Source organism: Cebus imitator, unplaced genomic scaffold, assembly GCF_001604975.1.
Source record: "Cebus imitator isolate Cc_AM_T3 unplaced genomic scaffold, Cebus_imitator-1.0 Scaffold129, whole genome shotgun sequence".
Classification (NCBI taxonomy): Eukaryota; Metazoa; Chordata; class Mammalia; order Primates; family Cebidae; genus Cebus; species Cebus imitator.
In genome coordinates this window covers 4,538,890-4,556,213 of record NW_016107444.1, presented here as the reverse complement: position 1 = coordinate 4,556,213, position 17,324 = coordinate 4,538,890, and the positions used below count along the sequence as shown (strand labels likewise).

Below are 17,324 nucleotides of genomic sequence, written 5' to 3'. Positions count from 1 at the left end.
GTGCTTGCTGCTGCATCCAGGTCGGTGTCTGTGTTGCACAGAGCCCCCTTTGTGGGCAGTCCTTCTGTGGGGAGGGTGCGGTTTCTGCTGCCTGTCTTCTGTGCCACTTCTCTGTTGTGCACAGCGGTAGCTTTCTCCTTCTTCTGGAACTCTGGGCAAAATTGTAAGGAGGTGGCACATGGATACTGGTGGGTGGGGTCGATGTTTCTTGGTGACTGTGACCCACCCTGTAGGTCTTGGAGGATCTGGAGGACCAGGGGACATCCTGGTGGAAAAAGCCCCACGGTGTTTCTTGGGCTGTGGCCCCACTGGCTTGCCTCTGTGTGTTTGGACAGGAGGCACCCTCCCCTCGCTGCTGCCTCATTGCTGACTTGCAGGACGGCCCGATCTCTCCCAGGAGGAGATTGGTCTGCTCTGAGGGATAATGTGGTGATGCGGAAAGTCTAATATTCCATGTCAGATCATGCTTCAGAGGCAAGGGACCAGCGGCCAGCGTTCCAGAAGGTTCAGGCCTCTGGGTAGTGCTGCATGTTTGTTTCCTGAAAGGAGATTCTCCGTCTCCGATGACGTCACTCAGGGAAGCTCCAAGCTGGTGATGGCCCTCGTTCTCCTCACCTGTTGAGACGTGCAGGGTGTTAAAAGGCAGGTGTCCGATTTTCAGTCAGCTTCTTCTGATCCAAAGAGGCAACTTAAATTCTGTGCATAGGCCGGAAGTGCAGAAGGAAGCGAGTTTATGAGAAGGGCCCGGAGTCCAGGTGAAGGACAGCGCAGCGCAGCCTGCTCTCTTGGCTCTGGCAAAGGTCATTATTGAAAAGCGGTTTTGTTTCTTCGGAGTAAAAGTAGAAACAGAGAGGAAGAGTGTGAATGTGTACATATCATAGCAAATGCGAGGGAATAATCAGTACCTTTCTTCAGTATAAAATTATTCATCTCTATGGTAGAAGTCTCCTTCAGAATTAGACAATCTATACAACCCCTGGGAGAAGACACACAATGTAGAAAGCACTCATTTATTTTCATTCATTTAAGTCTACACAGCTGCAGGAATGTACAGCCATATTGGAAGCCTTTCCATGCAGTACTATATTGGACAAACACTCTAGATGTCATTGGAGCATATGTGTGCATGTAGAGAAGGAAAGCATGGCAGAATGCACTTGGCGTGTGTCGTAATGTGCCTGAATGTGCTCGGGGGGATTAGCGTTTGAGACTTGGAGTCAGCCTGGCTTTGGTCCTCTGGCCTTGTCCCTATCACCCATTATCTGTGAAATGTTACACAAACTACCCAGCTTCTCTAAAGCTCAGTTTTCTTCAGCACCTGGTCTCTGGATGGTGGTTAAGATAAAGTGCTCCTGCCTGGGCACAGTGGCTCGCACCTGTAATCCCAGCACTTGGGGAGGCTGAGGTGGGCGGATCGCCTGAGGTCAGGAGTTAGAGACCAGCCTGGCCAACGTGACGAAACCTCATCTCTACGAAAAATACAAAAACTAGCGAGGCGTGGTGGCAGGAGCCTGTAATCTTAGCTATTTGGGAGGCTGAGGCAGGAGAATCGCTTGAACCTAGGAGGCAGAGGTTGCAGTGAGCCAAGATCGTGCCACTGTACTGCAGCCTAGGCGACAGAGCCAGACTCCTTCTCAAAGACAAAGTGCTTGCCTGCTGCCGTATATGGGACCTCACCATCACTGCTTTATCTGTGTGCTGTGCAGGCCAGCCTCTGTGGCCTGAGCTGGCGGCAGTGGCAATATCTACACTCCTTGTTGTGTTACAACGAAGCATGGTATCTCTTCTGGGGCCGCCATGTATTCCGTCCTCGGGAACCGGGGTAGGATGCTTCCTCAGCTCCTTGTGTCTGCCAGACCGCGTGGTCCTGTTTCCTTCAGCCAAGCTGACTCGCCACCGAGACCCTCTTTCATTTCTCTTCTCCCTGTTCCAGGCCCAGAAGTCTGGCTCAGGAAAGGACACTCAGGCTGCCGAAGACCTGCTGCTGCTCAGCAAGCCTCTGACAGACCTCATCAGCCTGCTCGTTCCACTGGTAAGAGCTCACCTGTTTGTATGTCTTTTGGAACATGACTGAAGTTGAAGTAATTTTATTTGAATTTCATGACCTCTTGAATTTCTATGTTATTTTCATTCCCTTCAAAACTAGAGCCAAAAAGAACTTTCAGAAGATTATTTGGCCTGGAAAACTAAATCTCTATTTTAAAACCAGGTGGCTTACTCATTTAAATAGATATTTAGGTAAGGCAGACTCTCAAATCAAATTACTTTCTTAACGAATGTGAGGTGGAAAAATGCAACAAATGAATTCCAAGAAGGAAGAAGGAATTACTATGGGAATCAGTTTCTTTTCAAAAAGATATTTTAGAGTTATACTTGGCACGCAGGACTCGCCCAGAAGTGCAAAAGCGCAGACACAGACTTAGGGCATACCCTCTCAATCTCGGTTTTCTGAAGCACATCTTTAAAAAGCTGACCATGCTTTACATGAAAAGAGTATCAGTAAATTCCAAGTAAGAGGAATTGTATAGACCACATTTTTTAACCACAATACTACAGTAAAATTAGAAGAAAAAATAAAAACAGTAAAAAATGCATTATTAGCAGATACTCTCTATCGGCAAAAAGAAGATACTGTGCTTATATCAGCCTAGGTCCAATCAGGAAATAGAAACCACACAGTGATTTGAATATCATTTTGATATTAAATAGTATTAAGCTACTACTATAGAAGAGTAACTGTAAGATTTTAAAAACTCTCTGTATGGTACCTTAAAGCTGAGGGAAAATACTCAAGGAAGGATGAACTTGAAAGGGGGACCATCTCCCTGGGCCTGTGAGTTAGACCTCACTGGGGGCACAGTGAAGTTTGCTGGTTGCCAGGAGCAGACCGGGTCCACAGTCCTTGGGAAAGCAGGAAGCAACCCTCCAGGGTGCAGGGAATGCTGGCCAGTGGGCAGGCACACAGGGAGGCGGGTGCCACTGTGGGTGGGTAGCCTGGCACGCTTTTTGGGGTTACCTCTGCAGGAGACCCGTCAGCAAGGGGAGTTGGGGTGCAAGTGCACAGTATGCATGTTGAGAGGGCAGCAGGATGAGGCTGGCGGGCTAGGCTGGGGCTGAGGGTTGCTGTGGGGCTGTGAATTCCGGGCACATGGTTAGGGCAGTTCATTACCAAAGTCATCACACCTACACTTACCAAGCGCAGCCTCCAGAAGGAGCAGCAGTGTCCGACCCCGGCTGTGTTCCTCTGGCACCCCCTACTGAGAAATCTTACTGTCACGCTCACCCTAGAGGGAGGAATGTTTTCTTACAAATTATTATTAAAAAACTTTTTTTTGCTGTCCTGAAAGGTGGATGGCGGTATCTTATTGTGGCTTCAGTTGCATTTCTGTAATGACCAGTAATATTAAGCATCTTTGCCTGTGCTTTTTTGCTAATATCTGTGTTTTTTAAGTTATTTTTTAAATGAATTTTCTTCATAATATGAATACATTAAAAGTAAAAATAAATTGAGTTGCCTTAAAGAAAACTGTTTTGGCCAGGCATGGTGGCTCACACCGGTAATCCCAGCACTTTGGGAAACTGAAGTGGGCAGATCATTTGAGGTCAGGAGTTTGAGACCAGCCTAACCAATATGGTGAAACCCCATCTCTACTAAAACTACAAAAAAATTAGTCGGGTGTGGTGGTGTGCACCTGTAATCCTGGCTACTTGGAGGCTGAGAGAATCACTTGAGCCTGGGAGGCGGAGGTTGCAGTGAGCCGAGATCGTACCACTGCACTCCAGCCTGGGCAAAAGAGCAGGACTCTGTTTCAAAAAATAAAAAATTGTTTTAAACATATAATTTCACTGTCTACAAAACTTCCCAGTCTTTTAAAATCAAATTATTGTTCCTTGGAAGAATTTTGGATTAACTTTAATTAATTTTAACTTTATATTTTTGCCAATTATATCATCTTGTTGTTGTTTTTGAGACAAAGTCTCATTCTGTCACCCAGGCTGCAGTGAGGTGGCACAATCTCAGCTGACTGTGACCTCCACCCACCAGGTACAAGCTATTCTCCTGCCTCAACCTCCCGAGTAGCTGGGATTACAGATGCCCGCCACCACACCTGACTAATTTTTGTATTTTTAGTGGAGACAGGGTTTCACCGTGTTTCACAGGCCAGCCTCGAATTCCTGGCCTCAAGTGATCCACCCACCTCGGGCTCCCAAAGCCATGGGAATACAGGCGTGAGCCACCGTGCCTGGCCTAATTCTATCGCCTTTCTAGTTAAGAACATCTAGTTGCCCTTTCCTTTTTATTTTTTTTCTAACTGCTAGACGATATGGGAAGCTGCCCTTTCTTAAATGGAATTTTTCCATGATATCCATGTTCCATGGAGTTACAAGTTAGACATTACATGGAAGATAAAATATAAGAAATAAAGTAGATATAAATGAACGATCAAAATAATGCAAGTCAGTATTGCATGCAGAGTTCCTCTGCCTGGGTTCAGCATAGCTCCGCCGCTTACCAGCTGTGTGACTTTGGCCAAATATTTAGTAACAATATTTGTTAATTTATTGATGCCATAGTTTCTTCATCTAAAATGGAGTTAGCGAAGCTAATTAGATCATGAAGTTATTATGAGGGTTGAATGAGCAGTATCCAGCATATACTATGTGCTCCACAAATGTAACTATATAAAAATTGATACAGGCGAGGCAGGGTACCTCGTCGTGGGAGCTTGGCACTCTGGGAGGGCGAGATGGGAGGATCAGTTGGATCCAGGCATTTGAGACTAGCCTAGGCAACATAGCAAGACTTCATCTCTACAAAAAATGTTTAAGATTTGGCTAGGTGTGGTGATGCACACCTGTAGTTCTAGCTACTCGGAAGGCTGAGGCGGAAGGATTGCTTGAGCCCAGGAGTGTGAGGCCACAGCCAGCAGTGATGGTACCACTGCACTCTAGCCTGGGCGACAGAGTGAAACAGGGAGACTCTGTCTCAAAGGAAAAAAAAGTGCTACACATTTGCACCACCATTAACCAGTGCTGACCATGAGCTGGATTCTATCAGCGCTTTACCGTTGATCTTATTTAGCCCTTCTTTCCTTGTGACATAGGCCCATCCTTTCCTTCCAGAGAAGTGCCCCGAAGCTTACAAAGGATAAAAATACAGGAGAGCTCAGTTTCTGAACTCAGAGTCCACATTTCCCCTACCTGGGCCTCTGGATTAACTGCAAGCAAATGAAGCTCTTAGCTTTCTTCCATGTTTCAGAATATTCGCATTGAAATACAGTGTTTTGATTAGAAAGCCATTCTCTTCTGGCTGTTTCTAAGTTTTGGAGGTTTCATGAATGGAAGATATTCTTAGCTCAAACATGGAGCCGTTTCCCGATGCAGTTCTCATAGTTTAAGATGTTCTGGATGGAGGCTGCTTTTTACCTTTTTGTCCTAAGGATGGTGGCTTTTTTGTCCATTTATGACGGACACATACATGGACAAAAATGCTTGTAGACTTCACAAAGCATTTTCGTTTGGGAAGGATAAAATATTTTACATTTCTACTTTATGTAGTTGTGTCTAGTTCCTTAGCAGAGTTCATTAGGAAGTAGAAATGATGCAACCTTCAGAACCCGAGGACACCAGCACGGCGGCCGTGATGCACCTGGGTTTGCTTACACTGCTTCCAGCAGCTGCCCTGATGATACTGTTTGATTGCTGGGGTTCAGCGATCGGACTTAACTCTCCGTGGAAACAGGGTGGATACTCCCATCTCCTCCGGGACGAATCTGCTTCTGTCAGAATTGCTTGTTGGACAGGCATCTTTCCCAGATAATCTAATACTGTTGGCCGTCATGAAAAATCCCAGATGGAGCAGTAGCTGAAACCTGAAATGCAAACTCAGTTCTTGACCCTGGAGTGGCCTCAGTGCTGCCTGTGGAGCTTTCTGGAAGGTTCTGAAGTAGATGAACAGTGGGAACCGGGAACTTGGAGCAGATAGGTGGTTCTCTGCAGGCCGCAGAGGTATGTTACCTAGGGCAGTAGGCGTCTCCCAAGTTCAAAATCAGAAAGTTCCCCAGAAAGCTGACTTTAGGAATTCCAGTAATCAGGGAGGAAGGTGAGCATAGAACGTGAAATGTGAAACGGTGTTTTTTGTTGGTATTTGAGAATTTTGCGTGTAAATACTGAGTAGCATACTTTATGTATTCTTCCGTCACCATTTTTTTTTTCCTGTTTCTTATAAAATTTAGACACAACAGGGTCCCAAATTGCACTCTAAATTTAGGTTGACACATTCCCTTTTTCTTTTAATTCCTTTATTACGCTGAATCACATAAAATTGCCAGTATCTGACCATTTGGGGCCTACAAAAGTGGCAGTTTCATTTGGTTCAACCTTATATTAGGAATATTACGATTTATTGGTCTGTACTACCAATAGTTCGTGAAATTCATACAGCCCATTTTTTTTATACATGGTACTATCCCCTAATTACTTGACGATGTTACGATTCTGGCCAGAGGTTGCCAGGAGCTCTGGATTTGGAGTCAGAAACCCCAGACTGAACGTCTGGCTCTGCTGCCACCCAGCTGTGTGATCTTGGGTGGGGCACTCTTTGCCTGTGAGCCTGAGGATGAAGTGAGGTGATAATGGGAAGGTGCCTAGCATGCTCAAGCGTCATTTCTCAGGAAGTTCCTCTTTGACCACATATTATGTCTGATTTTTAGCCTTAGCCACTGCTCGCTGTTATTTGCTGGAGTAGACTCTCCTGCCCTCATAAAGCGCTTCTGTCTCTGTCGTCCAGCCCACCTCCAGTGCTGGACCTCTGCTCAGTTGAGGGTTCTTTATAAGACGATTCTTGGAGTCTTCTTCACAGGCATCCTCCCTCATTTTTGTAAGTCCTCCCAGAGGCCCCCTCTCATTCCCTGTCCTTTCCCAGATTGTCTTCTGGCGTCTTACCTTGGATATTTACATATGTAAAAGCACAGGGTCCAGTTTCCTTGAATCCTACCCCCTGCTTAGAGGTCTTCCTGCCTTTCTCCTGAATTCTACTGGAGCTGTGGCTTCCACGGTCTGGCTTAGAGCCCTACAGCCCAAAGGTGATGCTGCCCAGTGTTCAGGGCAGGTGACTGCCCCAGGAATAAAATTGTCCTCCAAGAGGCTTCTCCCAGCTCTTTGTGACACTGAACTCCTGTTACATGTAGCTGGATCATAGGTAGGTTCTGGAATGTTGGCTGGACGTGGGCCTGATGTGTGTGGGCTTCACTGTGTACAGTATATACTCATTTATCATTGGGACCATTAGGCTTAAAAATGGCCCATGACAAGAACACTACCATATGTCTTCTCTCGGAAAGATTAATGCATTTATAGCTGTGTATAAAATGAAGAAAAATAGTAATAAGGCTCTTGAGGACCTAAAGTAGAGCACATACAGACCAAAGATAAATTTTACAGTGGCTGTTAAAAAATGTAATAGGTTACAGAATGAGGTGCTGGAATTGCTTTCCCGTAGGGAAAAATAAACACACTTTCAGTTTTCACCTGACATGGATGATTTTGGAAGCATTTGGCCTAAAGGCAACAGAATGAACTTGTAGCTTTTGAGGTTTTTTCCAGATATGATCTTATGAAAGTAAACCTACTTACCCTTAGAGAATATGAAACCTGTCAACCTATAATTTATGACCTATATTTATAATATACACTGTGGGAGAACCGCAGTGAAATGTTTATGTAAGACAGTGATTTTTAAGTCTGTTTTGACAGTCTGATTATTCTTGACTCTCTTACCTTAAAAATGCCTGGACTTGCTTATATGCAAAGTTCTGCACACAGTTCACAGTTTCAGGGGGAACTTCAAACCCTCCGTTGGTAACCACAGTGTAAGATATGGCTAATACAGGATAGAATAAGTCGACTGTGTCTCCTGAAGGAAAGATAAAGCAAAGGTGATTGTTTGACCAAAGGGTTTTATTTCTGGAAAAAAAAAAAAGAAAAGAAAATGAGAAGCCAAACTATATATTCTAGATACGTTTTTAAGCTAGATAGTTAACATGAGAAATTACGCTACAGCCTCCTTGTCCCTTAATTAAAATAGGTATTTTCAAATTTATAGGAGGTGGTATTTTAAAAATATTCTTTATTATGTATCAAAGGTGCCAGGATTTAGAGTAATTTATATGATTCTGTTTATCTTCCATGAATCATGTGTGCCTTTTGTGGCCACTGAAAGCTGTTCTCTGACAGTCCATGCAGGACCCAGTCCTCGGCTCGCGCCGGCGCGGCTGTGCTCTGTAGCTGGGAGACCCAGCTGTCGCCTGAGCATCTAACGATTCTCATCAATTCATGTTTCTGAGATCACTGTGCCAGTTTTAAAAATAGGTGAATTAACATAAAAATAAAACACAGTGTTGAAAAAGTCAATTTCTGTTTTCCATTTTTTTTATTTTTTATTTTTTTATTTTTGAGATGGAGTTTTGCTGTTGTTGCCCAGGCTGGAGTGCAATGGCACGATCTCGGCTCACCGCAATCCCCGCCTCCTGGGTTCAAGCAATTCTCCGGCCTCAGCCTCCCGAGTAGCAGGGACTACAGGCACGCACCATCATGCCCAGCTAATTTTTGTATTTTTAGTAGAGACGAGGTTTCACCATGTTGACCAGGATGGTCTCGATCTCGTGACCTCGTGATCCACCCGCCTCGGCCTCCCAAAGTGCTGGGATTACAGGCGTGAGCCACCACGCCTGGCCTGTTTTCCATTTTTATTAATACATTTCTTCCTTTCACAAACCGCATGAGCAGAGTTTTCTTTTTAAATGCTGGTGGACTTGTACTTGTCTGTACTCCTTCCCCTTCCTGCCGACTTCACAGTCAGAGGCAGGAAATACAGGTCGTGCTTTACGGTGCTGCTGGTTTATGGTGATGGAGCCCAGGCGAGGTCGTAGTCTTTTTACAAGTCAAGTCCAGGAGATTTGTTCTGTACTGAGCAGCTCCGCTAAGGAGTCAGTACTCCATTTAAAGGCGATACCCCTCTTTCTGAGTAGCCACCGCCCATCTGCCTTCTGGACATTTCCACCGGATGCACCATAAGGACCTCAGATTCGATAGGGTTAAAACAAACTCATAATAAGTACCTCCTCAGAACTGTTCCCACTTTGGAAGCCAACGTGGGAGGATCACTTGAGTGATCTCAGGAGTCCAAGACCAGCCTGGGCAACACAGTGAGGCCTGGTCTCTAAAAAAAAATTTTTTTTTAAATAGAACCTGGGGCCAAGCCTGGCGGTTTACAACTGTAATCCCAGCACTTCGGGAGGCTGAGGTGGGCAGATCACTTGAGGTCAGGAGTTTGAGACCAGCCTGGCCCATAATGTTTAGCCCCGTCTCTACTAAATTTATAAAAATTAGCTGGGGGTTATGGTGCATGCCTGTAATCCCAGCTACTCGGGAGGCTGACACGGGCGAATTGCTTGAAACTGGGAGGCGGAGGTTGAAGTAAGCCTAGGTAGATGGTGCCACTGCCCTCCAGCCTGGGTGACAGAGTGAAACTCCGTCTCAAAAAAAAATAATAGAATAGTAAAACTGTTGCTCCGTTTGTGCTTTCAGGAAGCTAACTTCCACTCAACTGCCCAAGCCCAGAATGTGGGCATCATTCCTGTCTTTGCCTTCACCAGCCTGTCCCGTGTCATCAAGCCCTGGCCATTCTCCTGCCCAGACACGTCACATGGCACATCCTGCCATGAGCACTGTCGTGAAGGCCACCACCATCCTCCTGCCGCTGAAGGACCGCAGGAGCCTTCCACCTGGATTCTCTGCCTGTCCTCGCTCCCTCTACTGTCTCCTCCATGGTACAGGCAGAGCGCCCTTTCCAAAATACAAAACTCATCCTGTCATTCATTGACTTCATAAACTCCAACTTCTGAATAGGTTTACAAAATCGTAGATAATTGGACCCTTTCTTAGGTTTCTAGCACTTTCTCTTGGTTTTCCTTGTCATACTTGATGTTCTGTGTACCAACTTTTTTCAGTTCTTTAAACATGCCTTGGTTTCCCTCAGCTCATTCTTCTTTCATTTTGCTGATGTTTCCTTGGCTTTCGGGTCATGGCTTCCGTGTCACTTATTTTACTAGGAAGCTGCTTACACCCGCAAAGACTGGGTGGGCGTGTCTCAGAAGCCGGCTTCCGCAGCACCCCTGCCTCCTAGTCCTAACACTTCCTGTTACCTCATACCGAAATCACTCATTTATGTCTCTGTCCCTCCCACTAAACTGTAAACCCCAGGAAGAGAGGAGTCATATGTATCTATTTGTTTCACTCTGGGGCCTGGTACAGAGAAGGGATTTAATTGTGTTTGTGTAGGAAAGGAAGTGAAGACCTAACGAACGTGACATGCACTCTCCATGCAGCTGAGCATGGAGTCAGTCTGGAAAGACGTGGATCCAAGCACAACTTATCCCGAGAATTTGCCCACGGCACCCCTGCTGTCCTGCGCTGGCCTCTGTTAGGAGGTGGTGGTGGGGATGGCTTATGAGCCCGGCTCACTCACTTTACAGTTGCACCATTTAGACTTCTCTCTAGAAGTTGCCGTCGTCTTAGTAGGGTTTGCCCTGACATTCACTGGGCAGCCTGCATTTCTGAAACAACCCCAGCCCTATCTTTGACTGTCAAGAAAGGATACAAAAGGGCAGGTAACCTTAACCAGGCACCCATGTATTTCTGGAAAACTGGTTTGCTTACAGCCACTCCAATCCATAAAAACTCAGCCCTGCGATCACGGCAGCATTGCTGAGCAGTCAAAATAGATGCCACAGCACTGGTACCCTTTTCTACCAGGCAAGTCCCCAGGGCCGTGACATTCAGTGTTTAGATTTGCGTCGCGTTAGGGAAGAGAGGCTCCGAAACTGCAGCTCTGCTTTCTCCCATTACATTTTATGCCGTTGTCTTGACTGGCTGTCATGTAGCAATGTTTTTTTAATGGCATTTTGTTATTGGCCAAGGCTGCCCGCTCTAGGTTAAGTAGAAAAACGTTCTTTTATGTGGTGGGTTATGAGGCGTGCCAGGACCGGCTCCTCCAGACAGCCACCCTCACCCGTGATGACCACATTCTGGCGTTCCCGTCTTCTTCTCAGGCCCTCTTTCAGGAAGCAGTGCTTTCATGTGAATACATTTCGCTGGGGCAACGGGACAGACCGAAGAGTGAGAGATGGGAGGTGGAGGGGTTTAAGAAAGAATCGAGTGTGGAACTGTGAAACGTGGGTCAGGCCAAAAGCAAAGCCCAGCTCATTAAAAGGGTTTTAAAGGTGTATTTTCTTTTCTTTCTCAACATACTTGCCTTGATTTTAAACTGTAGGACAAAAATACTTTTGCATAATTAACGGATGAGTTTTTATGTGCTTCAATGAGGAAAGTGAATCTTAATGGACTCTAATAACCAAATCTAAACACTAGATATTAGAAACAGTAAAAACACATCAGAATTTTAGTATAACATTACACTTATACATCTCACTTACGTAAGAATTTGGGCAGAGTGGTAATAAGTCATAGTTTTTGGAGTTTTGCAACTTATAACAAATTCATTTATGAGACATAATATCTGTAAGGAGGTGATATATATATATATATATATATAAAGAAGTCACTTAAATCATTTAGAAATAGATACTCCCAGAGAAAAGTAATCAAAGAAATTTAGCAGGTAATTCACAACAGCGAAAATACAAATGCCCAATGTTAATTTCATCAAACACCTAAAAGTTTACTAGTAATAAAGGAAAATTTAATGAAATGCAAGTTTTTACTTTTTCTTGAAAAGGAAAGTTGGAAAGCTGGCTGTGGGAATATATATTGGTAAATTAAATAGTTAATTGATCTGTATTAAAAGCCTTAAGACTATTTATACCTTTTAAAATAGTCATTCCACTTATAGAAATTTATGCATAGGAATTAATCAGAGAAGTACGGGATTATTTGTATAAACAGATGTACTTTACAGCATTATTTTTAGTACTGAAAACTTTGTTGATAATCTATATGTTCAATTGGAAATTAATTAAATTCCATTCTTAGGGTAGATTCTCTGATGCTCGAAATACCATGTTTCCTAAGCACATTTAATCTTGTGAGAAAACACTTCTAATATAAGTTAATAAAATATTAGGATATATCACTTAATCCTAAAAGTAAAGTCTTTACTTTGCATGGTTCTGATATGCACAAATTTCAATTTAATATTAATATCAGTCCAAAAATTGATAATTAAAAGAAGGAATTGTCCAAAGATGGTTGCAGCAAAGAAATTAAAATCACTTGGGCAGTGAAATTTGAAAGGAATGTAAGTGGAGTTACAGAAGAAATAGCTGACTCTAGGATTACTGACACTGCTACCATTTGAGAAGCTCTGCGTATGTAGTCAGAGAAACTTGGCGAGAATGAACTTATTTGCATAACGGAGGAAGGTGGTTTTGATGAAAGAATGAAGATGCCCCAAAGGAAGTGATGCAAGCCAAACGCTTCTCATTAAAGGAACGCTGGGAAATATCCATGACACTTAATGTGCAAAGGATAAAATGTTGAGAGTTGACCCAAATTAGAAAGCAGGCTGACAGTTCACCAAGTCGTAGAAAGTGTGCTCTCTCCATGTCATAAGTTCTATGATGAGAAGAAAGGCACTATTCAAACGACTCTTGGTAAGTGTTTTACAAAGAAATAAGATGCTTTAATTCTCAATGTTTTTAATGTTTCAAATTATAGAGTACGACATAAATATTAATTTTACTGTTTTTTTATTGCCCTACACATTTATAAGGACACATTTGTAATCAATAATAAGGACCAGGTGCAGTGGCTCATGCCTGTAGTCTGAGTGTTTTGGGAGGCTGAGGTGAGAGGATCGCTTGAGCCCGGAAGTTCAGGGTAACAGTGAGCTATGGTGACACGACTTCACTCCAGCCTGGGTGACAGGGACTCTGTCTCTAAAAATAATAACAATAAGGTTTTCAATATTTTGAAAAAAAAAAATTAACGATCATGGAACAATGCTAATTTCTCCATTCATTATTAAGATTATTTTGCATGTTTCAAGTTTGCATGGTCATTTTTAAGGTCCCGTACTTCCATGCAAAGTGAGGACTCTTCTGTTTGATACAGGACACACACGCTGAAATGCTCGCCATGGTTTACTCTGGGTGGTGGAACAGCGCATGACTTCTATTGTCTTCTTTAAATCATCTGTATGTTTCAGAGTTGCTTTAAGCTACCTTTAAAATTTCATCACTTTTATAAATGGAAAACGTTTTAAGTCTCCATTTTTATCTTACGTTACCTGTTTTTCCTTAGCATAAACAATGATGTTAAATTTCTACCCACTTTGTCCTGTCCTGGTTCCCTAATGCCCTCCCTCTGATAAACCAGTGATATCCCTTTCCCATCAGCTAACAGTCCACTTTGGGGCTTTTTTTTCCATTTTTCCCCATTTTGAGGATAAAAAAGCAAGACCCAACTATATACTGACTACAAGAAGCGTGTCTTAGCTAGAAAGACACACACAGGTTAAAGGTAAAAGAAGGAAGGAGGTACACCATGGTAACACTAATCAAAAGAGAGCTGGAGTGGCTATTTTAAAATATTAGACAAAGTCGATTTCAGAGCAAAACTATTGCCCAAGATAAAGAAGGTCATGTTCTAATGATAAGGTTGCCAATCAAGTAGACCTAACAGTGCCACACAAACCACATGAAGCAAAACAATTGTTACAAGCTCAAGGGTAAAAAGACAAATATGCAGTTTAAATCAAAGATTTCAGTGCACGTTTCTTAATTGATGAAGAGTTGAAAGAAAATCAGCAAGGAAATGGTAGACTTGAGCAACACTACCACCTAGCTTGACCTGGTTCACATTCATAGAGCACCTAACAAAAGAAGGAAATAACATTCTTTGAAGTGTTCACTAACGTTTTACCAAGATATACCTTATTCTGAGCCATGAAACAAGGCTCAAACTTAAGATTATTAAGGTCATACAAAGTATATATATACATTTATAATTATGCAAATATATATTTTATATATAGAAATTATAGAATAATAATTATATAGAACTCCCCATCGTGGAATTAAATTAAAAGCCAATTTAAAAAAGATGGTTGGAAGATCCCCAAATATTTGAAACTGACACACTTCTAAAGAATTATGGGTCAAATTAAAAATCAAAAATTAAATAGTATTTCAAATTTAATGAAGGTAAAAGCACTGCATATCAGAATTTGTGGAATGCTTCTAAACCAGTACTTGAGGGGCGGAAATTTATAGCACATGACTCCTCTGTTAGAAAAGTTTGGAAAAGGTCTCACATCAATGACGTTTATCTCAGTAATGCAGGATTGGTTTAACATTTAAAAATCAAGTAATATATTGCATTAGCAAACTAGAAAAGGAAAACTATATAATTGTTTCAATAGATTCAGAAATGTACTTGGTAAAAATCTAACATTTATTTTTCTGATAAAACCTGATAAAGCATATCTATGAAAAATCTACAGTTGGCATTATACTTAATGGTAGACGCCCTAATGCTTCCCGACTAAGATCTGAAACAGAGATGTTTGTTTTCACCACTTCTATTTGCCATTTTATTAGAGGTCCTGGCCAGTGCAGTCAAGCAAGAAAAATAAATAAAAATCATTCAGATTGGAAAATAAATAGTACAACTGTCTTTATCCATAGATGACAGGGTGTCTGTGTCGAAAATCCAATGGAATCAACAAAAACCTATTAGAAATAATAAAGAAGTTTGTCCACATTGCAGTAAACAAAATATACAAAATAATCTATTTCTGTCAATGGACAATTTGAAATTGAAACTAATGCTATTTGCAATAGCATAAAAATATGAAATATTAGGGATAAATCTAACAAAAGGTATGGAAACCACAAAACATTGCTTAGAGAAATTAAAGGACTTCTGTGTATGTGGAGAGAGGGAGCTGGTACAGGAGTAGGAAGACTCAATGTTGTTAAGATGCTACTTCTCCCAAAAGTGATCTGTAAACTCAATGTAGTTCTAGCCAAAATCCCAATAGGCTTTTTTTTTGTAGAGATTGACCAACTAGTTTTAAAATTTACATGAACTATAAAAGACCTAAGGATAGTCAAAACAACTTTGAAAATGAATAAAGTTGGAGGTCTAACACTATCTGATTTCAAGACTTTGAAGCTACTGTGATCAAAATAGTGAGGTGTTAGTGAAAATAAAACTTTAGGGGTGAAGATTATGTTCACTGTCTTGACTGTTGTATACTTAATGTGTACTTTATTGCATGTCAATTAGGACTCAAGGAAGCTGTTGAAAATAAGTCATTTTTAGGTTGCTTTATTATTTTCATTTCTTTCTGGGTGAATTCACCTAGTGGCCATTTTGTTTGGTGGTTCTCTTTCTCCATTTCAGTCTAGCTTCCTGCCAAGTTCATCAAGAGTGGAAGGTATTTGTGTTTGTGATGCTCTTGTTTCTTTTCTCTAAAGCAACTGCTTTCTATCTAGTGGCACTGTAGGTGCCTTGGCCTAGATCCCCAAGTCCAGAAACAAATGCAAGGCCCAAATTTCTACCCCCAAATCCAGATACTGAGTCTGCAGTGCATTTGGCCCAGGTTCTGCAGCTGCTGTTTCAACAATAGAATAGCTTTACAGCTAGTGCTCGACTTACGACCGCGGTCGGGCCCGCGGACCGGTCGTAACACGATTTGGTCGTAAGTTGAGTAGGCTATATGTACAGTTGAAATGGTGCACGCGGAGATGGTAATGCTGCCGGAAGCTGGTCCCCACTGTCGTACGCCCAGCTGGGCAACGTTTGCGCTGCCAGACGCGGAGCAGTCGTGGCTAACGATTGTGGTCGTAAAGTCAAATGGTCATAAGTTGCATAGGTGTAAGTCGATCAATACCTGTACTTACTAGGAGGAGCCCCACAGCTGGAAAAGCTCTTCTGTCTCGTTTTGTTGACAGGGAACACCAGCCCCCATTTCACGCTCTCTGGCTGGCTTTTGTCTTTCCACACCTGGAGTGATAGTCACCTTACAGTGAAGATCTTCTTGGTAGCTACTTCTGACTGTTTTTGAGCTTCGAGCTGCTGTGTGTGTTTGTTCCATTTCTGGCCCACAGGAATAACTGGCTGTATTTTTTAAAGCTTCTGCTACTACAGTTGTTATGGTAGAAGGGGTGTACATTTTGAAGTCATGCACCATCTCGACTGGAAGTCACATGCTTGTATAGTTACCAGCTTTACCCCGGCACGTTTTAAAGTGCTCAACATAGCAGGTTCTCAATAAATAATTGTTGGATCCATGAATAAGATACCTAAGTGCCAAAATCTGGTTCCAAAAAAATTATGGTCTGATTTATGTCACAGTCTATATATGTGTATATGAAATGTACAAAAGGAGGTGAGGCTGGAGAAACAGCAAAAGATTACTAGGGTATTTCTGGATAACGTTTTATTTTAAAAGGTGCCTTTCTTTGCTGTCCGTGCACTGATCCTGCTTTTTTTGTTTTTCACAATAAACATGTATTTTTAAAAACCAGAATACGGTAAAGTTATTTTCATTTTGAAAATAGTAAACAAATAAACCAGGGTCCTGACTCTCGTCTCTCCTGAGCTGAGGCACGCACAGCTCTCTCCACCAATTTCCATCCCCAGAGCACCAAGTCATGTTTGCGGATGATTTTCTGTCACCCTTCCCACTGGCCCTGTCTTCCTCCGGGAACTAATTCTCAGCTGCTCTAAAGGGACTGGAAGGACTCGTAAAGAGAATTTCTCCCTCGCATCCCTTCAGAAAGTCTTTCCATGATTCTGCTTGAAATTCTTTTAATTAGAATTAGAAAATAAAAATCTTGGCATCTTATTTTGATTTGGGGTGTGAGTGATAAGACAGATGTTTAGTGTTCATGAGGGGAGCAGGGCAAGTGCAGCCTCAGCCTTGGAAACTTTTATCTGCTCAGGGGACCTGATCTCAGAAGCATCTCTCACTTTGCATCTACAGGGACCAAGATATCTTCTTGCTCTGTCCATAGTATAGTGTGTAAGACACAAAAGCAAAGCAAAGTGGCAGCTGACTTCCAGCTCTTGCCACACTAGAGATACCCAACATTTTCCCTGTGAGATGGAGAGAAATACTAAATTGTGATTTTAGCTTCAGAATATTGAGCATTTTTCCTAATATAATTTATCATTTTCAGTGAAAAGTGAATTTTTTTCCTAATTTAGGATTTGAAATCCTAGAGTCAAATCTGATAAACTCCAAGCTTCTTAGATCATTCAAAAGTACACACCCCTTCCATCCGCCCCGCAAGTGG

At 42.5% G+C, this 17,324-nt stretch overlaps 1 protein-coding gene and 1 long non-coding RNA gene across 9 annotated transcripts in view; one reads left to right on the top strand and one right to left on the bottom strand.

Annotated features, from left to right (window-relative positions):
• Nucleotides 1–17,324, top strand: part of ULK4 (unc-51 like kinase 4) — a 620,462-nt gene that overhangs the window by 429,492 nt on the left and 173,646 nt on the right. For all 8 annotated transcript variants that reach the window (XR_005202208.1, XM_037742907.1, XM_037742908.1 and 5 more), the window contains one exon: nucleotides 1,934–2,032. Coding sequence is in view for 7 of the 8 variants with exons in the window: in XM_037742907.1 (XP_037598835.1) it covers nucleotides 1,934–2,032 (99 nt within the window). In the remaining variant the exon portion in view is untranslated. Of the gene's footprint in view, nucleotides 1–1,933; nucleotides 2,033–17,324 lie in introns of those variants that run through there.
• The window catches only part of LOC108312811, a 420,933-nt gene that overhangs the window by 279,843 nt on the left and 123,766 nt on the right, over nucleotides 1–17,324 (bottom strand). The gene's annotated exons all lie outside the window — the stretch shown is intronic.